This window comes from Melanostigma gelatinosum, assembly GCF_949748355.1.
Source record: "Melanostigma gelatinosum genome assembly, chromosome: 9".
Classification (NCBI taxonomy): Eukaryota; Metazoa; Chordata; class Actinopteri; order Perciformes; family Zoarcidae; genus Melanostigma; species Melanostigma gelatinosum.
Genome location: NC_136642.1, coordinates 24,543,132 through 24,566,197, shown reverse-complemented (window position 1 = coordinate 24,566,197; position 23,066 = coordinate 24,543,132). Strand labels below are relative to the sequence as shown.

General features: G+C 46.1%; 1 protein-coding gene across 1 annotated transcript in view; it reads left to right on the top strand.

The window, feature by feature from the left end:
- The window catches only part of vps13b (vacuolar protein sorting 13 homolog B), a 324,029-nt gene that overhangs the window by 142,722 nt on the left and 158,241 nt on the right, over positions 1-23,066 (top strand). The window contains exons 22-24 of the mRNA XM_079275924.1: positions 1,242-1,372; positions 18,426-18,660; positions 20,840-21,057. Coding sequence (XP_079132050.1) covers positions 1,242-1,372; positions 18,426-18,660; positions 20,840-21,057 — 584 coding nt within the window. The remainder of the gene's footprint in view (positions 1-1,241; positions 1,373-18,425; positions 18,661-20,839; positions 21,058-23,066) is intronic.

The following is a 23,066-nucleotide window of genomic DNA, read 5'->3' as shown; positions in this document are numbered from 1 at the left end:
CCGTTGCTGTGCCAACCCGTTTGGCTGTTTTTTGTGATACTTGGGAGGAGGAGGAGGCACTGCGGTTCTGGGACATCACTGCTGTTTCATGACCACTGTGGGACAGAGCATGCTGAGCGAGGCAGACCTTTTCAATCATGGAATATGTCTTAATGTGTCTTCAGAGGGACCCTCTCCTTCCCTCACCTCTGACGCCTGATGGCTTTAACATCCACAGACCTCAGGCTAACCTGGTACGATGTGTGTTCTGTATATACGTCTCTGTCCCGTCCAGTTCTGCATCTGCACCTCCATTTTCCTCTGTTTCCACTTGGTCTGTGTCTTCTCCTCTCACAACAACTATTGACCACTTCGACCCTCTGGTTAACAGGGTTGGTGCAGAGGCCAGTCGGGGGGGTTGTTGCTGTGGGATTTGTGTGCTTGGCTGTTGCCATGAGTGTCAGCGCAGACAATTGACCTTCGTCTGGACCACAGCAGGCACACCAGGCCATGTCACGTCTAGGACACGCTGTGTGTGCATGCATCCTCTCAGTTCCCTCTCCCGCTGTAGGAGACAGGACACCCGAGTGCCAACATTACATCACCTCAATGAAGTGTCAGTTTAACATCGTATAACACGATACTGTATGCCGAATGAAAATAACAGTGAATTATGAAAGGAGTGGAAGGAGACGTATGCTCACTTTCAGGTCTCTGCTAGAACATCTTTACGTGCTTTGATGTGAACTGTCTGTCAGAATGTACCTTTACAGGTATATTCCAACACACTGGCATTGCTATGCAACCGCTTTAGTCCATGTTTACTTCCTGTCAGCTGAGAGGATTCAGTTCAATTTGATATGGCTTTATTGGCATAAAGGTTCCAGAAAACAATATTTTTCCGAAAGCATCAAAATACAAAAACACAATAATATTATAAATATGGTATTATTATACATGCTCGTTTGAAGGCACAGTTTCTGAATACAAGTTGTAAGTATTTCTCCATGGATTGTGTGTTTTAATACTTTCACAGTATTTGTTTAGCACTTAGTCCTGCCTTGTCATAAAAAAATTACAATACAGGGTTAATGCAGGACAGTGAATTTGCCATATATTGATCTTATATAATACTATAATATAATAATATAGTATAATACTCATCACAACACCCAGGACCCTTCATCCCACAAACACAACTAATTCACAATAACACCAGATGAGCACGGTGCTGAAGTACTTTTCTGTACTTTCTTCTCCAGAATCACGTCCCCTGTCCATACCAATGAAGGTGATGCCCGACACCACAGGGGAGTCATGGACAACCTCAGAGGAGAGAATGAAGGAGCTCATCGCCCAAGCCTGGGATGCTGTCAAGCGCCTTACTCTGCAGGTACCAAACTATACTGCCTGCCATTCTTGTTGCACTCTGACTTGTGTATCAGGTAAGACCCATTCCTTGGGATGGTGGGCCTTTGATGTAGCTCATCAGTCAGTGATGAGCCAGACTTCACTGCATCTAGTCCTTTTGGGGGCAGAGGAGTCCAGTGGCATGTCCCTAATAGGACTGAGGGGTCAAGGCCCATGTCAACAAGAGTCCACCTAATCACATTCCTTTGCAGTCCTTTTGTATAATGACAATAACCAATCCTTGAATCCTCGGCTTCCCAATATCTTTACCACATTTCATTTTTGCGTTCAAGCATCAGGAAAAGGGCCAACTTACTGCTCTTTGACTTGACCTCATACAGACCTTATTGGCCGTCACACACGTCAGGGAGCAGTTTCACATTTCCAAACTCCAGATCTACTTTAGGGACCATTAACCCCTCTCCCTGTCCTCCTCTGAGGCTCGGAGCTGTAGCTTAGCCCGGCCCAGCTTAGCGCTCTCTGTGGTTTGTGACCATATGGCTTCCAGGGACCTTTGTTAGCTGTTAGACCATTAGCATGTGTAGCGTCTGGCGTCTCTTTGTGGCTGAATCTCTGTTTGACTGGCTGGCTCGCTGGACGTCCCCTCGTCCGTCCGTCTAAGTGTCTGACTGGGTGGTTAAGTGCTCCCATTGTGTGGACTCTCGCTGCGTCTTGACTGGACCGGTTAGCAGAGCCCACATCACAACCAGACCCATCTGAAATACATCAGGAAGTGCCGACAACCCTCTGACGGGGCTCCTCTTGATGCAGGACCAGAACGTCATGGTGTGTGCACATGTGTGTGTCCACGCACTCTGTACTCATGTGGTTCTGCACATTACTGATTGAGGATTATGGACATCTTTGTGTTACAGCAGGTTCATGTATGACTGCTGGTCTACAGGATGCAAACGTTACTGTGAAGTATAGTTTTAGCATTTTTCAATATCCAGCTTTTAGTTTCTCCAGTGTAAACATCAGGACTGTGTTAACATACTACACTGATCAGACCTGATCAGGATGCCTGCAGTACTTAACTATCCCACTGATCACTGCAGCATGGAAGTATTTCCTCCGTCAGCGCACAGTCAGACTCAAACAAGGCGATGGTCACATGGTGACGACAACCGACTATCATCTCACACATCACTACAGGGATGATGACTTCACAGGATGCTGTTTTCAAACCTTTTACGGCAGTGTGTTTCTGCAGGCGGGTCATCACAGGAGTACACAGAAGTTTTCTCTTAACGGGGATACTCTGTTCCAGGGAAATCAACGAAATCACTTTTTAATGTGAATACGGCTTTTGGGCAAGTTTCTTTGTGCATGTAAACAATAGCCGGTGATGCAGAGGTCCAACCAGCCATTCTTAATTCATCTTAATTCTTATTGCTAGGACCACACAAACTGACGTCAGTCAAACATGAAAGGGGGCATGACGCATATGGACTGAAATAAGGCTTCAGAGCCGGGTCCCATGTCAGCCCATTGAGCTGTTTACAGTTCTTCCACAAAAGTTAACTCAACCCGTTAATAGTTTTCTGAGCCCGTCATTCCCTCTGTCCCCCTCGGCTGTGCGACCGGGACCACACCGTGTACTGCAGCAGTAATTAGGAAACGGTCTGCCCCGCTGACACGGGGGTGGAAGTGGACCAAGCCCGAACAACCCGACAGCTGGTACCCCGGGCCTTGGATATCCCCAAACTTAAAACCACTCCATTTATTTTAGTGCGGTGTAAACAGAATACCTAATGGCTCACACTTCTGCTGCACATGTGCCCAATTTGGCATGCGGGGTTCTCTCCGTCCTTTTTGCAGGGGGGGTAGAGCGAAGGTGGCGGAATGAGATGGGGGAGGGAAAAGTTACAAAAGTATTTATTATTCTACGGCTGCTGAGACCACTTTAGGCTGTTTAAACAGAATCGGGACACGTGATAGCTGGTGATTGTGTGAATTGTTTTTAAATTCTCATAGTCACAGCCATGATGCTGCGTGTGACATCCATTCTTCAATATCAATGGCAAGAACGTAGAGGTCTTGCTGAGATTCTAGACTGCAGATGCAGATTGGGAAAGCTACAGTGCACGAGGCTCACATGTTCAGCCATTGTCTGTTGTCATTTATTCCACCAGTGTCAGCAGTTCACAAAGAGGCTAGAATGGAATAAAACACGCGCTGTATTTTCATCTTGGAGTCATACATTTCAAGGTCTAATGCACTCTGCTGCATCATCCTTTATCTTACCTCAAGGAACCTACAATAAAAAAAAATCTGTGCAAGCAATTCTGTCCCACTGCCCCGTGCATTTCATTACAGTGTGAGTTGAGTGTAGCTGATGTAATGTCTTATATCCCACTCAAAGTCTAAAACCAGAACAGCAGCTGGAAAAAGCTGAACATGCGCTGCTTCTATTTGTTGCCTTCTTCTCACCATACTTGTCTTTTTCAATGACAGGCCTGGTCAGCATTGATTACTGGCGATGGCACCGTCACGCGCGGTTAATGTACAGATTATTATCTGAAGCCACGAGTGTCACGCTCTAGCTGTAGCTGAGTGCTTCAACTAAAACCCCAGAAAGGATTCGGAGCCGGGGTTCCTCTCTGACTTCAAATCCTGGTCTGTCTCAGTTCGTAGCACCCTCTTCTCCTGTTACTTCACAAGGAACGATGGGCGATTCTCAGCCTGCAACAAAAACGGACACAACTTTATTGTAATCCATTCAGAAGCCATCAGAGAACTTCTTTCAATCTCCTTAAGGTACTAAAGACAGACCCGCTGCCCCAAATTGATCAGTGTAGATACTCCTCGGGAAAGATAAACTGAGAGAAGGAAAAAAGGGCCGCCAAGTCCTTCATTCGCTAAGACCAAAAGTGTCTTTGTCCCACCATTGCAACACAGGCGCTGTGAGGTCAGAGACACGTAGCATACAAACTGAGCCCCTCAGGCCCAAGATGGCAGAGTCTCGTTCAGATTACGTACAGCAAAGACCATGAAAGATGTGTGTGTTTTTACCCCAAAGAGGCCACTAAGTCTCTTGGTCATGCAAGGCTGCGATATGTGTAGGTGGTGTTATTCTAGTAGTCACTTCACATTAGGGCTGAAGGGCAGCGCTGCAGTTGTCGCCCAGGCCAGAGTGGGCTGGCTCATCTTCAGATGGCCACTTGCCCTCAGCCTTGGAGCTCTGACCCTCACTTTTGCTCCAACTCATTGTGGTACTCCTTGCACACAGCACATCTCTGGACCTCTCTTACCTTGTCGTTTCTCCCCCTCGCTTATTTCCTCTCTCGGCTCACCCTTACCCCTTCTCATCCTGTCATCTCCCCCTCCTCAGCCCCGTCCTCCCCGGGCCCTGATAATAATTGCCAGTGATCAGGAACGGTGATTCTATTTCAGGAATTTTGCAATAATTCCGTCTATTTAACACATGAATGTGTTCAGCGCTGGCAAAGGAGCACGTTGCTACCAAAACTGAAATGGGATCTGCTGAAACAGAGAGCCCGTTGCCATGGAAAAATGAAGTAACACTGCTCCCTGCAGCTGCCATGCATTAATGAGTAGGATATACTTTTTTTTGTGAGAGAGAAAAAGGAGGAGAAGAAGCGGTGGGGTAGAAAAGGTGGAGTGTTGGAAAGGAGACGGTTAGGAAGCGAGTGAGGAGGAGAAAATGAAAATGTGCTGGAGGAAAAGCGAGAGAGAAAGATAGAAAAGGAGGATCGTGTGTACTGTATGTTTGGTGTGGCTCAGACGGAGCTGGCCAGATGGTTTCCATGAACAGGATCTGACCTCCGGCTGGAGCGCCTTGTGCAGGCACATTACTTCATCCTCTGCCTCCCCCTTCCTCCATCCTATCATCCCTGCACTCAACACCTTACCCTCCCTGTCTGTCAAATCGCACAACTTCCAATTGATTAGCAAGTACAACTTTAGTTTTTGTGCCACTTAATGTTTATATGTGGATTGGGGCAATAAATGGTCAACATGTCTTTTTACACACCCTGAGGGTTGCTTTTCATCGACATCATAAAAGAAAATGTTGGCAACGTCAGGTGTCCTATGATGGAGGAAGTGCATTACTTTACATTTATTATGATTAACCTCCAGCTCCAGCCATGAATAGGGCCATAAACTAGTCCAGAAGACACTTAAATCACAACAATTCAGTAACATATTAGAATAAATCCAATCCTCTGACTATTTAAGAATACACTTTTTCAAACATAGAAAACACTGGGAGTTAAATCACACATGCACACACTCCACTGACTGGAATCCATGTATTTGCTGTATTTATCACAATTAAAAACTGACAACACAAGTGCTAGTATGAAGAATCTTTATTGAGAGCAGCAAGTGAATCTCACTGCCGAAAGTCTATCACTGTGACGAAATGAAAAGCTGGCCAGACGTTGAAAGCCAGAGGACCGTTACTGTGAAAATAGTAATGTTGTTTATCACATCTCCTGTTCTGAGCTTGGAGCAGCCACCTTAGCTCCACGGTAATGGTACTCGCATCGCTCATTAGCTTCTTTGCAGCCGTAATGCTGCCGGTGGGACATTCTCCACCATTATTATATATATCATGTATATAGGATATATATATATGGATCTGGAGCCTCAGTCTAATATCCGATTCACGTGTTACGTCATATAACATACTGGATTGGATCGGTCCCATCTCTAACAATATTGCACCTTTTTGAGCGCATATACATCAGCATGCTAGCACACCTTGCTGCATGCTGCCAAACAGACTGCTGTCAGGATGTAACTGAGATGGATTCTATATATTCTGACAGTGGCACAGTGGCACAACAGGAAATGACTGTGGTGTTTTATGTTTAAGAGCACGGGGAAGATGAGCAGGCTTTTATTAGAGCTCGCAGTCCCTGGTTGGCTCACAGAAAGCTAAATGCTGATTGGCTGTAGTGCAAACAAAGATAAAGGGTTAATGCTGGGGGCAGAACGTAGGGTGTCTCTCCTGTCCCACGGAGAGGGGAGCCGGAGAGCAAAGTGGAAGGAGAGGAGGAAGAGGAGCGGTATTGAGGGAATAGCGAGAGAAAGGGTGTACATTCTCTGCTGATTACACACTCATCCTCTCTGGTGTCGCCTGATCTAAATGAAGACTGCACAATCTCACAGTAGACGTGCCATTTAGCCACTGAGAACACTGTGCATGTGTGTGTGGCCAGATTCCCGTCCCATCATCTGCTGCTGTGTCAATACGCCGATGACCTCACAGCCATTACAGACGCACACACGTATTTGACCCTCTCACCGGGCCGCGCTGGAAAAGTGCTTACCGGGATTCTCTTGTGTCTGTAACCTCCTGAACCTCAGAGGCCTGGAGACCTGGAACTGATTTTCATCAGGATAAAACTCACAGCAGCTAGAATTTCAAGATTGAGATGTTTTAAAAAATTGTCAGGGAAAAGTGATTGTGGTTTTCACCCTGACCTTCTGAATGTGTTTCTGGAACGCTTCGTTGGAGGTGAATCTGGTTTGTCTGGAGGAAGCCGTGCCAAACACAGGTCACATCAGATCGGCCGAGGTTACACAACGGCCCAGTTTGGCCGACTGGATTCGGTCGTACCGCAGGAATCAACAGTGGTGAACGTTTGCCAGAGTTAGCCAATAAAAGCCCTTTTATCTGCACTCCAGCACCATTCGATCCAACTTGGCCCAGTATTGCATACTGCACAACATACACAGCCATCTCCACTCACTTCAGCTGGCCCAGAGCAACATGGTCTGGCCACACCACTACTGTAGAGAAACCAAGCTAAGCCGAAGCAGAGGCCAACCTGCTCGCCATTAGTCTGTCATATACGTGAGAGCTTGAACTGAAGCTCTCAGCGAGGGCCAGGTGGTGTGGAGAAAGTCAAATATCCCTCTATTTCTGGACCAAATACCACGATACTGATGCTGTGACAATACTGTTGGTTGACTATTGGTGCTTTTACAAAATATTTACACAATGACATTTTTGATAAATAATCACAACTAATGTGAATACAATGATTTAGTGGGTGAAGTCAAATAATAGAACAGCTACAGCAGTCTGGTAAGTTCTGGAAATGACATCACTTTATTATAATGCAGCCTAACCAGGAAAAGACAACATGAATGCCATATTACAATAGTGCAATGTCCAAAATCTAAGACGATAAATAGCCTCATGTGTTCAAGGGAACCTCAATGATATTCAAGGCTTAAATAAAGGTTTGAATGAATATCACGATATTGATCTAGTATTGATACATTGCCCGGCCCTGTACTCTGGCTTGTGCATAATCTATTGCCTGACCTTTAGCCCAGTCCAATTCACCCCAGTCTCTAAACTAAGCCACCCCCCATCCTAAATGTCCGTGGCCCTGCTCAGCGGAGGCCTCAGCTATCACATCAGAGTACTCCCAGTCATGGCCCCCCTCTCCCCGTGCATCTTTAACCCTAGTTTGGCATAGACCCCCTCCAATCTGGAGTGTGTGGGGGGGAGCAGGGCCAGGCCAGGCCGGCCGCGCTGCTTAGGCCACTGTTGGATCAATAAACGCAGCGATCAAAGTCGCAATTAACCCACCGCGCTAACACAAACAGCCAGGGCCCAGCAGAAACAAACAAAGCCTTCATGTCACCTAAAGCGTTTATTTTTGCAGATTTCCACCTCGGCCAGGGAGACCTCCAGCGCTTGTCAGCTTCTGTAAGCAGTGTTAGAGTGGAGGAATGCGGGGCCACAGGGATGGCTGGCTGCCTGGCCGCGCCGCCGTGCCAGGCCACGAGCTTATTGGTCGTGGTGGCGTGTGGGTGAGACCCGGGCCGATCTGTTGTCAGGAGGCATCACGCTTGGATGCCTCTCTCATAGACAGTAGGGAGGAGAGCTGCTTTCTGAGGTCGCAGGGGAATTAAAAAAACGTAATTTGTGTACACCCCTGCACCGCAACACACATGTGCACAGCGTCATCTTCAGATACACGCATTAATCACGTTCATTTACAGGAAGACTCTATTTACACCATGACAAATGTGTTTTTGGACGGAGCTGAAAATGCAGGAGGATGTGCAGAAGGAGGGGGGGGGGGGCAGAAGGTTAACAGTGGGTGGGTTATCCAGAGAGACTTTGTAGTGGTGGGATTTAGCTCTGTGGACCTTCTGTTCATGTGACCGGCCACTTAGGAAACACAGTGTCCCGTCTGGTGCAGGCACAGGAAGATTACATTTGGAGAGGTATCAGGTTTTTAAAAACAAAGGGATGTGTTTTCCGTTCGCTGCAGAGCTCTCCTCTGAGATTTTTTTTCTGCTCCGGAGTTGCAAATATTTTCACCCGGGACGCTGGGAGGGTGTTTCTAATTTCCTCTCCTCTATCTCTGGGTGATTTCCTGTGTGTAGAAAGAGTGCGCAGCAGAGAAAACGAGGGGGGAAATGTGTCAGCACATACGTACTCGAGCACGCGTGTTTGTGCTTCACGTGTTGTGGGGTGGGCCCACGGGGTTTGTGCTGTGCTGAGGTCCTCTTCCCTGTGGTGAAGTGAAAACAATGAGCCTCAACAGCGGATCTGACCACAGCACCACCGAACAAATGTCAGACGCGTCCCTCACTGCCTGGGTCCAAGACAGATGACTGTGACTGAGATCGTATTCAATGCTGTCAGGAGTTTGTAGCAACACAGCTGTCCTGCTGAAAATATGTTTCAATGAGAGCAGGAACCAAGTATTATGTCTTTGTCGTATAATACAGGAAAAAAGTAGGCCCGGGTTTGTTAAGTTCATGGGCTCAGTGAGGACAGATCAGGAAAAATACAAAAGTCTTCTGTAGTTTGATAAACAGCACTTTACACAGGAGAGAGGTGGCTCAGATAGCACAAGCCCACTCTCATTGTGACAAGAGAGCACCATTTATACATGTTCTCCACTGTTTTAAGCAGTGACAGTACAGGGCTGCAGAAATAAGTCCAAACCCCAGTAATGAGTCAGCATTTTTGCACTTTTCAACATAGAATACATCAGTAAATACCCCTCTGGGGAATTTTGAGTCTTAAAAAAGGCAGTTGCTGCTAAGTGGTGTACTTTGTTGATAGCCTAATGTTATCTTTTTACTTCTACTGATTGCATTCAAGCTTTGAAAATGATAAAAATTGTGTTTGTTTGTGAAGATTATCTTGAAAAACAAAATGTGTAGATATCATAAAGTCTTGTTTTTAAAGCTTATTTTCTCCCATTGGATTTGTGTTGAGGTGTGATTCCTGGTTGGCCTACAGAAACACTTCATCCCTGCAGCACTCTGTAGTCCTTTATTGTTATAGCTCAGATCTCCCTTTCAGCCGAGACAGGACGTTCTACCTTTACTGCAGAGTCACTCCACGTCTGAATCCTTTAACTGTACTTCTAAGAATGTCAATCTGAGAATCATGCACTCACAGCTGAAATTGCTCCTCAGTGTAGACGGGCTGTCCTCCGTCCAACTCACTGTTCTGTCATTTACTGGCAAGGCCCGGCGGATCCTAAGGCAAGGCAAGTTTATTTGTATAGCACATTTCAACAACAAGGTAATTCAAAGTGCTTCACATGAAACCATTAAAAGCATCAAAACATAAGGCGATTTCAAAACAATTAAAGAAACAGTGTAAGAAATAAAATGAAGGAGTAAAATGCAGAAATGCAGGAAATTGATTAATATATGAATTGAATGTGGTTCAATTAAAGGCAGCAGCAAACAGAAAAGTCTTCAATCTTGATTTAAATGAGCTGAGGGTCTCAGCAGACCTGCAGCTTTCTGGGACTTTGTTCCAGATATGTGGAGCAGAAAAACTGAACGCTGCTTCTCCATCCTAAGAGCCTCCTGCGGTTATATAGGCCATTTCCACATGGCCCCAGCCCTTTAAAGACTAAGTGTGTTTGGCCCTCAGCTTCCTCTCTATTAGAACCTGCTCTGCTGGAACCAGATAAACCGTCTTCACAAAGACTCGAGGGAGAAATGCTACACAAGGCGGATCATACACTCCCAGTACTGCTCAGAAGAGGAGGAAGTGAGGGGACGCTTTTTGCGGGGTATTAAGACTGAAAGATTTGAAACAGGGTCCAGACATGTGGCTGGATTCTGAACGCCATCTGACGGAGCGGGGAAGTGATCAGGAATACAACTGAGCAGGACTTGCCACAAAGAATGAAACAATCCCATATTTAGAACTCTGTGATGTGACGCCAGGCGGAGATGAGAAGGAAGAAATAGACAAAGAAGAAAAAAGTCTTCAGGCGTCTTAACGTTTAATCAAAGTACTTTCCAAATGGATATATTTCAGGTCTTTCAATGTTTCTGGCTCTTTCATTGGTCCGTCTCTTTTCTAGTAGTATTTATTTACTCCTGACAGCATATGCTGGCTTCCTGATCCAGAATCCAGATTGAATTAGAGCCTGTGTGATTGTAGATCAAAGTGTAAGAAGATCCTTGTTCATTTAGAGGCCTGAGAGGAAAGGATCAAGGCCTAAGTCTCAGGATAAGCAACGGTCACCTACTAAATAACCACGCTGTCACTCAAAAACCACTGGCTCGCTCACTCTTCGGAGCCGTGAGGCTTTTTCCTGAGTTTGTCAGTGTGCGTACCAAGAGCTCGATGACTATATTATTTCCAGCTAGTCCCGGTCCCCCCATGGCCGTGTACTGCCAGCTCTCTCTCTCTCATCTCTAAATGAGCAAGCCAGACAACAGACATTTTCTCTACATACCAGGGAAGTACTGATGAAAGGCAGCGATGAGGAAAATGCATCTTCAAAACTACAATCAGCACACACGATCTTTGTTCTGTCTCTGATTCTATGATGGAGTATGCAGCAGCCAGCGTGTTGCCCTAAACCGTAGAATGTATGTAAGAAGTGGAAGTAGTCATTGGTTTGTGGACTACGGTTTTGAACCCTCTGGGTTCGGCATTTGGGCCGCCACCATCTTGTTTTGCAACCAATAATGACACATGAGGACGGAGGACACAAGTACAACCAACGCTGAATAAAACATTATTAGGCGACCAAAAATGTTACTTTCATGAAGCGAAAACACACTTCAAAGGGTTAAAGTTCTAAGACCAAAACACGACAACTCTCAGACCAGACAACGCTGTGGTAGCGACCTGTCAATCACATGGTAGCCCCGCCCTAAAGCATCCCCTGCTTTATGGTCTATTGACTCTAAATGGACCATAATGTACGAAATGAACATCATGCTGTACTGAAGAAGACTTGAAACTAGAGATTGAGACCATAAACTCATGTTTGCAATGTTTACTGAGGTAATAAATCAAGAGAGAAGTAGTCATTTTCTCATAGACTTCTATACAACCAGAGGAGTCGCCCCCTGATGGACATTAGAGAGAATGCAGCTTTAAGACACTTTTCAGACCGAGAAGTTGGCGTCTGAACTAAACCAGCTCAGCAGCCAGTAGTACAGAGAGGGGTATAACTTGAGCAGTGTTGTGGTAACTGAGTTCATTGCTGTTGCAGGAGGAAGTGGTGAGCATCTCTGCAAGGATATTAAAAAGTGATGGGGGGGGGGGGGGCTTGCATAAGCAGCGCTTGTTTGAAGAAAAAGAGGACGGGAGATGTTAATTCAGGTGTTTTTTTTAAACTTATTTTAACTCTACTTAACTTTTTCATTCTGAATCCAAATGGGCTTTTTCACTTTTTGTTCTTTAAACGATTGATAACTGCACTTGCAAGGGGTGTATTAAAGTTGACGTGAAAGAATGCAAGCGCACATGTGATGTATGCGTGCGTGTGTGCTTTAGTAAATGTGTCATTTGAGCATGTTTTCACAGTTAAAGCCTGGCACGTGCAGCCTCATAAGGAGTCGATTGGTTTCAATCTTCCTTTTTTCTAACGGAGATTTCCTGGGCAAAATTGAAAAGCGTTTCGGCTGTTTTTGAAGTATATTAATAGAGTGTGCTGCGAGTGATACACCCTGGCCTCAATACACACACACACACCCACAGTGTCCCTCAGTGTTTTGTCCTGGATTAATCCGTCATTAGAGGCAGTGGGTAACTGAACCAGTCCCACCGCTGACACTTAACTCCATTTGTTATGTTTAAAGATTTAGTTTCACTTTGACAGGACATGATGTCATTGGACGAAAGGAATGAAGAATTATGACTCTTTGACTCCTCTTTTTCCCCACTGAACCCTCTGCAGTGACATATGTACCATATGAGCACACCTGCCATTCTTCATCTTCTAACAGTAGGCTTCAATTTGACTCCAAATCCCTCCGATAATCCCGAGTCCCCCATAATGTGGTCCAGCTCCAGATGCCCCTCTCATAATCCCAAATGAAAGTCGAACCCTCGTGATTGTTCAAACATGAGTCACACATACACACTCGCAAAAGTTCCGCACGGCCCCGTGCTGCGTTCCTTGTTTGTTGTACCCGAGTCGTTTCCAGAGGCCGTCTCTCTGTCACATTGTGCCACAGTCTTATTCCACATTACCCCGAACCCCTCAGGGGGTAAAGTTGTGTAACAGATATTCCAAACTGCAATTATGCCTCTGGCTTTCACATATTATCCGTGCCCCGTTTCTATTTTTAAAAAATCGTTTCAGAATTTTCCTCTTGCTGCACTTGGAAAAGCTGCCTTTCCACAGGTCTACCCAGACAGAAAAGAAATACATTCTCAGCATCTTATTATGGATACAAGTGTAATTTCGTTTTGCTGAGCCCCTGTGAGTGGCTTGTAAATACAGTGACATGCCGCAAACGTTGCCCTCTGCCTCCCGAGCGTGTGACGGAAAGAAGTTTTAGGACAACCTGGTGTACCTGTCAGTTTCCTGTCCTGTCATTCGGGATATTGAGCATGCTTTCTCACACACACAAACCTGGCATGCCCATCAGCTCGCAGTAGGGGGACATTGTCACACAGGCTAACTGCTTCCAGTGCTGTGTTTATTGGCCTGTTACAGAGCTGTTAAACTCAATTGTGTGGAATACCAAACACGACCCTGCACAACCTCAACTCAACTTTTACCCCCGAAGTTGTGACATGAAACATACACTCCCACTTTGACCTGTTAGTACAGAGAACTTCTTTTTTTTTTGGCTGTGTATGCAACCATTCACAAACACTGGATTCCCCCTCTGCTCCCACCACCTCTCTCCTCTTACCCTTCCTTGAGGGTTTCCTTTCCTTTCCTTGCTCCGGTCACAGCATCACTAACGCAGACTTTCCACCACGAATCGATGCGCGGTCATGGTGAGAGACCTGGACACCGACAGCCAGGACCTCAGCAGGCATGGATGGGTTTAGGGGGGTGGAGGGTGGTTTTGGCAGCGGTCGAAGCAGTGATGTATGGGACATTCTGACCTCACTGTGTGTGTGTGTGTGTGTGTGTGTGTGTGTGTGTGTGTGTGTGTGTGTGTGTGTGTGTGTGTGTGTGTGTGTGTGTGTGTGTGTGTGTGTGTGTGTGTGTGTGTGTGTGTGTGTGTGTGTGTGTGTGTGAGAGAGAGAGAGTCACAGCTCAAGACATGAGACCACAGAGGCCTGCGAGGTTAAACCAGGGTGACCTGCTGTTAGCGGTAGTCCAGGGAAACAGGGTAGGATTCTGAGTTCACGTCCCTTGAAGGGTGACACAACTGCAGAACCAGGGATTGGCATTTACATATTTTTGTCAATTGTCGACTGGTGTTTTGAGTACCTTGCAGCTTAAATGACCAGTGGTTTGCTGTGACTGGGAGACCAGAGGGTTTCCACGGCGAAGGCATCATTTCATTGAAATTGAATTCATTTTGAAACATCCCTGTTTTCTCATGCAGTGTTCAAGGAGGACCAGCTTTTTATTGCCCTCACATGATGAAAAATATGATATGACTCTATGGGGGTACAAGGAAACAAGGATGAGGTGTGTAGTCTCTCTCTTTACCTCGTCCAAGGACGTTCTCGGTTTGGTCTATGTCTCTCAGCACAATACAGCTAATCTGACCCGCTGGATGGCTTGTTTCACAGAACCGTCTAACAGGCCGTCATTAGAAACTGAAGGCAGGCACTGTCAGAAAGTACATGGCAGGTGATTGGATGAACCATCAAACTCTACTGAAGCCAGTCGGGAGAAGAGTGAAAACATATTTTCTATCGAGAAAAGCCTTCAAATGCTCTTCTTTCATTGAAGAAATAATCTCCAGCTCTGATAGAACTGATGCTATTTCAGCTACGCTAACCTCTTTGAGAGCCACCATTGTTGTTTAGAACTATCGGGTGTCGCGCCACGTTCTTGTGCCATCGTGAGAATCTAGCTGCTGTGCAAGGTAACAATATACCATCCTCTCACTAGTCACCCATTGGTTTGTGGACTGCCGTTTTGAAGCCTTGAGTTTGGCATTTTGACAGTCGACATCTTAGATTACGGCCATCACCACCCTTGCTTTTTTGTAACCAATAAACAGAATTGACCATATTTGGACAGCGGAGGAGAAATGTAGAGACGCCGTATATGGCTCTGGTTGGGTAGCGACCTGTCAATCACAAGGTAGCCCCGCCCTAAAGCATCCCCTGCTTTATGGTCTGTTTGACTCTAAATGGACCATAATGTACTAAATGAACATCATGCTGTATTGAAGAAGACTTGAAACTAGAGACTGAGACCATAAACTCATGTTTACAATGTTTACTGAGGTAATAAATCAAGAGAGAAGTAGAGTCATTTTCTATAGACTTCTATACAACCAGAGGAGTCGCCCCCTGATGGACAGTAGAGAGAATGCAGCTTTAAGACACTTCTGCATTGGCTTCACTCTTCAGAACCGGCGGTTGCCGCCTTGTATTTAGCTCCAAAAGCAGATTAAACATTCCTTAACGTTTTCTTTAATGTCGACGTTTGTGCAGCCTTGGCACAGGCAGGCTCTCTCTCATTATATTTTCATTTGACTTGTTTGCCATATTTGTCCGGGATACAACTTCAGCCAGGAAGCATATTGCCTCGTGGAGTAGGTATGGATTACAATAAGAAATTTGTCCATGGACTCTGCGGCCCCACAGTCTTTAGCACGATTTAGTCCAGACCCTGGCAAGATGTGTGACTTAACATTACCGCTCATGTGTTCGGTGTAGCATTTTTTCCCTTGTCTCTCTGTGCCGTCATCCTTCTTCTAGCAACTGTGCGATTTGAAATCAAATATTCCACATCGGCCCCGGCCTCTGGTCTCCTTGTTCACTGTTGCTCTTATCTGCTCTGGTGACCTCAGCTCCCTCACTCAGGAGAAAAGCAAACGTTTCTTTACTCCCCGCCCTTAGCCAATGTGAATTACAACATGTCTGTTTTTGTGTTTTCTTGTGGCTTTTATTAGCTGTCACCAAAGGAGGGGGGGGGGGGGCGGGGAATTAGTTTTGTATCAGTGTTTTCGTAGCACTGACGGGACTGTTTTTTCCCCCGTGACAGTGAGGCCCTTTGAAGCATCTTGAGCCTTTCTGCCTTTGTGTAAACAGCGGTGGCCGTGCCCAGTGAGCGCCGGTCTATTGTTCAACTTTTCCCTCTGTTGTCATCTGTGAGATGTTATCTGATCATTGTTAGTATTTCACCGTGTGATGTGGGGAGTCTGCAGCTACCACACACTTGACATCATCTTTGGATTTTTGGGTTGCCATGGGGAACAGCAGCAAAGCATTATAAAGACCATAAAGGGGTATTTCATTTGTATGTTTTATTGTACACACTCTGCTGTGGTGGTAGCTTATGCAGCGGGTGCCCATTTTCATCTGTTAAGTGCAAGAAGGATGTACAGTACATCCTCCTGTGGCACAACCTACTCTCATAACCAAACCTCTTTCTTCTGCCGAGTTCTGACCTGAAATATTAACTCACCCTTTCCGAATAGTTATGAACAAACTCTACTTCATATCTAATTTTGCCAAGATTGTCCAACAGTTGCAAATAAAAAAAGGTGAGTATAAAACCAAATGTCTGGTGGAGTGAAGCGCCTTACATCTGTGTCTGGTGGAACACAGACGGACCAGTCTCCTTCAGGCTGCTACCAGGGTCAACTTTCATCTGGGAGCATTTATGTTACAGTTTAATATTTCCCTATGATTATGTTTAAAGGTTTGATATATGGTGACAGATTTAGTCAACCATCAGACACAGAATGTGAACTAAAATAATGCCGGCCCCTGTAGTAGCTCATTTACAGCTGGTCTGTGTGGCCGTGGAGCTGTGCTCTGAAATGAGCCATTTGAAACAGCAAATGTTTAAGTATAAGATTACTCTCTCCATGTTATGGTTGAACTTAGTGTGATTATTTATCTGTGACAGTAATAGGGTTAATCTTACTCGTGTACGCAGGGATATACATCTGCGTGCATACATTTGAACTACATTTGATATTTTGGTTCTGCTCAATGAATCAAACCATCAATTTAAAATGTATCAATGGCAGCTATTAAATACAAATAGCAAACATTTGCTAATTACGGCTTCTTTAAAGTAAAAATGTTCTTGTTTTTCTTAGCTTCATGTCCATGTTAATTGATTACTTGGTGTTTTTAGATGGTTGTTGAGTAACATTAAGACATCTCACTGGTTACTTGTAGTAATATTTGTTATTGTTTCTGGCATAGTTGATGATAATAATATAACGAAATAGAATCGAATGATAAGATCAAATGATATTTGGTCTTACAGTATAGGTTTATGAGGCCCTACAATAAATACATCACTGACTGCCATTTATTGAGTGTCAGCCTGAGCAGAAGAAGAAGAGCATGTGTCACACTGTGACTGAGCCAGGATGTCCAGCAGGAGAGCATTAGCCTCAGGCAGTGAGCTCAAGGTGCAGACCGGAGTCACAGTGTTAAACCCGGCGCTTTCCGTGTGTCGGCCCGCTTTACAGCTTAACCCCGCTAAGATCTGCAGCAGACCAGGCAGTGTCGATGGATTTTCTCCCTGCGTGCCGACTCTTAAAAAAAGAAATTAAAAAAAGGCCAAAGCCTTGTGTGTCAGTGTGCAGAAGTGTTCCGATTTCAAACCCTTTCTTTGAAGAGTAATCAAAGAGGAAGCAGCGTGAGATGAATGTGTAACCACATCCCTCCCTCTTTCTTTCCATCTCTTTTTCTATCTCAGTCTTCTATTCTTTTTTTCTCAGTTTCTGTCGTGCTCTCCCTCCCAGAACTGGCGTCCATATTCGGGCCTGTCAGAGGCGTTCCAACATCAGTGTGTGTGGTATTAGCAGAAGGTTGCATATTTTTCCGTAGATTTGAGTGGAGGACGTATGTGAGTCTGTGCATTTGTGTGTGTGTATTGTATGCAGACCATATTGCAGTGTAACAGCGCATTAAACCGAGCTGCTCTCTGACTCACACACACACACACACACGCTGCTATCTGACCCCTGGACCCTGCACTCCTCTCTGTTCTATGAACTGGTCTTTTAAATCAGTGCAGCCCCGGCGGAATGGAAAGAGACACTGCTACTGGTTACTGACCTAGTGGCTTGTACATTATTTCCTTTTTTTCCTTTTCTTTGGTGAACAGAGAGATATGCGTGACACAGTGCAGCTGGAATGGGTCTCCAACCCTTTTAAAAATAGTTCAAATATGATTCAAGTTCAAGATTTCACTGCAAAAAGCAAGTCCCTGAAGTTAAAGCAGTTCTGTTTCCTGAATATATGGAATTTCAAATTGTTTAAAAAAAAGGCTTTCCAAGTCTCGCGTTCCACCTTTTTTCTAGTTTTTTTGAAGGCGAATCTAACTAAAGCAGGATAGTAATACCAATATATAGCAGAGTTTAGTATCATATAGTGGGCATCATGCAAACAGCGTGCATCACTAAATGTGGGTTTGACTCTTTCCATTTTTTCAAATCAAGGAAAGGTTTATTAAGCATGTTCAGTCTTTTCCAGCAACACCCAGAGTTGTGCACACTCTGTCTTTGGTTCTTTCCATTGCAGTCCTCATCCTCTAATTTCGCCACAAAGCAGCGCCCTCTGAGCACTCGCTGAACGTGATAAAGGGAGGCCGAGGAAGATCAACTAACATGACTTCATGTGTCCTCTCCTTTCTCTCTCACCTCTCCAGTTAGAGCTGCAGTCGTGCTGCGTGTTCCTGCCCAACGACAGCCTCCCCTCCCCGAGCACCATCACTTGCGGCGACATACCCGGCACCGTCCGCAGCTGGTACCACAACCAGGCCTCCATGCCCGGGACTCTGGTCGTGTGCCTGCCGCATATCAGCGTCCTCAGCACCGGGCACAAGTACATGGAGCCGCTGCAGGAGCTCCCCTTCCTGGTCTCCAAGCCCATCCTGGAGGAAGGTACTGTGTCTGACGACTTCTCAACTTTAATTAGAGCAGTTCAAATGCTGGGAGGAGATCACACAAGACCAGATGAGGACTACGCCAAATGACTCAGGGTCAAAAAAAAGATAATAATAATACATTTTATTTATATAGCGCTTTTCATGACACTCAAAGACACTTTACATTAAAATCATCATATATAAAAACAATACACTAAAAACAGAGTACACAATAATAGTCACACGTTAAAAGCAGTTTTGAACAGGTGAGTTTTGATTTCTGATTTGAATGTGGAAAGGTCAGTGCAATCTCGAATGTTTTTGGGGAGAGAGTTTTTGGGGAAGATTGATTTGAAAGCTTGAATGAGAAAACAAAAATGTCGCTCTTTGGAAAACAATGACTTTGATAGGTTCATTATAAATGGGAGTCTTGGAAAATACATTTTAATGGGTGGGAAAAATCTACTTATGCTTTTATTAATAATTAAAATGAATGCTTTCATAACAGCAAAAGGCTACATAATGTGAATTCATCATCATTATGGCCTTTTCAACACTGAGCCAACCTTTGACCCACCACTACTCATTTACCATGACAAAAGACAAACAAACTTAAGCACAGCGACTTTGAGAGATAGATCTTGCACATGTGGCGTGCACACCTGGGTAGAGTTGACATAAGCAACACTCAGTGTTTTCTCTTAGGAAGAAGAAGAAAGAAAGGGGGGGGGCACCCTCCTCCTCTCTTTTTTTCTCTCAAACTCTTCAATGACATCAGCATTGGGCAAACAGATTTTACAAAAACGGAGAGAAAAAAGACCAGTGACATCAGCAGCCTTGTCAATGTTGCCGTAAAAACGAACAACCCGTTTGCTTTTAGTAATTCGTTCCTAGCCTTTGAAAAGCTCTTCATCTCTCACTTCCAAAGCCCACGGTGCATGGGAGATGTGCTCTTCACTGCCCCGTGCTCAGTGTTCTACAGGGTTGGCAAGTGAACAAGCTCGAGCTCTCCCAGTGTGGCACCCTGTCTCAGACCCACAGGTTCAGAATACACACTCATTCTACAATGAGTTTCCGTGGGATTGTCTTCCTGCCTATTGGGTGTAGAGGGTTTGATACTCCTCAGTGCATCTTTAATGATGAGCTCTCCCATCCCACGTGCAGTCATTAGCTTTGGTCATTTTAAAGGTGAGTGAATGGAACTATGTAGATGTCATAGTGGGTTTGATGAGTATTGCTGACTTATCCTGCTGTTTTAATCAATTGCACTTTTCCAAATCGAGTCTGCATTTTCTTGCATCTCTCTTTGGCCTTGGTTACACTTGTCTCTTCAACCTGACCGATGTGGGCTGGCTCCCATTGAGTTGGGATCTCAGCGAGGTGTGGACAGGTCTCCATCCTCTCCCCCCCACACCCTAACCCCACACACGGGAGTTCCTCTCCAGAGGAGAGTAGAGGGAGGAGAGGAGGCCTCCTGAGACCTGCGGTTTGTTCCAATACCCATACTACTATTTAGTTTGCCAGAAAGAGATGTTTGTCCCAATACATAGTATGTCAAACTGCATCCAGTCAGCATGCTTTTCTGGCTGTTCTGACCCACAATCCACAAGAGGGTCAAAGTTCAAGATGCAATGCTGTAATGAAAGAAGTATGTCCCAAATGAATGCATACTCATACTGCATGCAACAGTAAAAAGACAAAGCATGCGATTTGGAACACATTTCCACTTCGTGAGCCAGATACTGCTGATGACAACCCAACGTTTCATATCAATGCTTTTAAATAACAAAACAAAAGGGGACTTTTATTGTGAAGAATTGATAGGAAAGGATACGAGTTTATCCACCGCTTTACAGCCGCTTCTTTGACCACGATCACTATCCGATTAGGCAGGTCGCAAAGAAGAATCAAAAGTGCACATACATATGCGGACATGACTGACTTCTGATCTGGTTCAGCCGCTGAAAAGAAAAGTGCAATGAAGCCTTCCTCTCTATACCACAATGACTTGGCCTGCCCTCTTTGCGTTCCCCTCACATGACCTCTCTCTCTCTCCTTCCTCCCCTCTCCTCTCTCCATCTCTGCCAACGTCTCTGTGTTGCAAATTGTAATCCTCCTCCTCCTACCGCTTCATCCCTTGCCCCCACACCTGTTCTTTGTCCCTCTTCTTACCGCTCCCTCACCTCTCCCACCAGGTGACGCCTTCCCGTGGTCGGTCAGCCTGAGTCAGTTCAGCGTGTACACGTTGCTGGGACAGCAGCAGAGCCTGAGCCTGCTGGAGCCCATGGGCTGTACCTCCACGCTGGCCGTCACATCCCACAAGCTGCAGAGCTGCTCCGAGGGGGGACACTCCTTCGTGGTCTGCCTCCACGTCGATCTGCAGCCCGTCCACGTCAAGTGCTCCAACCCTCAGGTCAGTGAGGCGGCGCCGGATCTCACCGAGTAGTCGTCAGGTTTGCATGTATATTTACACAAATCATCCCTGTGGTGAACTCTCCTGAAATGCGAACACACAAAAACCCTGATTCTCTCTCGTATAGATTGACTCCAATAAACAAACTGCCTCATCTTCTTACATGGCATCAATTTCATGAGAATGGAAGCATAAACAAGAGAGTGTTGCCTTGTTTGCTTTGGTCCCATATTTCGAGGTCTGAGCGAAGGAGAGCGTGGGGGTTGCGAGACTCCTCCTCATTGTTTTCCTGTGCACTATGATATTTCAGCGAGAGCCTGATGGATCTGGACGGACTAGAAACGGTTTGTCTCCCCGGTTAGGTCTCCGTGTTGTTTTTCACTGCGCCGTTAACAGCGCCGTAATCACATATACATGTGCCATTATTACACATGTTTTGTTTTCCACAATTGAATTAGCTGTATTGAATTATGTTCCTCTGTAAACACTTAATTGGGGCGACCTTTGGAGTGGTTGTGCTGTTAAATGTCTCTGACCGCCGTGATGAGCCATGGTGATATTGGGGGGAATTGGTACCAGACAAACAAATGAAAGACCTTAATCCGGTGGTGGTGAAAACGTTCCCAGGGATGAGGAGAGCTGGTCGGTTTTAAGGGAAAAGTTTATTTTTCTTTCTTTCTCTCCGTTCTTCCTTTCAAATGGAGTGCCTGTGTCTGGCAAAGCTGGGGGGGGGGCTTATTGCGATTATATGATGAGTCATTATTAGTTTCTGTGGTCAGTGAAAACTTCTCTTCTCATTCTCCTTTCTTCTTTACTCATTTCTCCTCACTTCTCTCCTGTCCTCACTTATCTTCTCTCCTTTTCTGTCCTCTCCTCTTTAATCTCCTCTCCTCTCTCCTGTCCTCACTTATCTCCTCTCCTCTCTCCCCTTTCCCTCCTCTCCTCTCCTCTCTCCCCTTTCCCTCCTGTCCTCTCCTCTCTCCCCTTTCCCTCCTGTCCTCTCCTCTCTCCCCTTTCCCTCCTGTCCTCTCCTCTCTCCCCTTTCCCTTCTGTCCTCTCCTTTCCCTCCTGTCCTCTCCTCTCTCCCCTTTCCCTCCTGTCCTCTGCTCTCTCCCCTTTCCCTCCTTTCCTCCCCTTTCCCTCCTGTCCTCTCCTCTCTCCCCTTTCCCTTTTGTCCTCTCCTCTCTCCCCTTTCCCTTCTGTCCTCTCCTTTCCCTCCTGTCCTCTCCTCTCTCCCCTTTCCCTCCTGTCCTCTCCTCTCTCCCCTTTCCCTCCTGTCCTCTGCTCTCTCCCCTTTCCCTCCTTTCCTCCCCTTTCCCTCCTGTCCTCTCCTCTCTCCCCTTTCCCTCCTGTCCTCTCCTCTCTCCCCTTTCCCTTTTGTCCTCTCCTCTCTCCCCTTTCCCTTCTGTCCTCTCCTTTCCCTCCTGTCCTCTCCTCTCTCCCCTTTCCCTCCTGTCCTCTGCTCTCTCCCCTTTCCCTCCTGTCCTCTCCTCTCTCCCCTTTCCCTCCTGTCCTCTGCTCTCTCCCCTTTCCCTCCTTTCCTCCCCTTTCCCTCCTGTCCTCTCCTCTCTCCCCTTTCCCTCCTGTCCTCTCCTCTCTCCCCTTTCCCTTTTGTCCTCTCCTCTCTCCCCTTTCCCTTCTGTCCTCTCCTTTCCCTCCTGTCCTCTCCTCTCTCCCCTTTCCCTCCTGTCCTCTCCTCTCTCCCCTTTCCCTCCTGTCCTCTCCTCTCTCCCCTTTCCCTCCTGTCCTCTCCTCTCTCCCCTTTCCCTTCTGTCCTCTCCTTTCCCTCCTGTCCTCTCCTCTCTCCCCTTTCCCTCCTGTCCTCTGCTCTCTCCCCTTTCCCTCCTTTCCTCCCCTTTCCCTCCTGTCCTCTCCTCTCTCCCCTTTCCCTTTTGTACTCTCCTCTCTCCCCTTTCCCTCCTGTCCTCTCCTCTCTCCCCTTTCCCTTTTGTCCTCTCCTCTCTCCCCTTTCCCTTCTGTCCTCTCCTTTCCCTCCTGTCCTCTCCTCT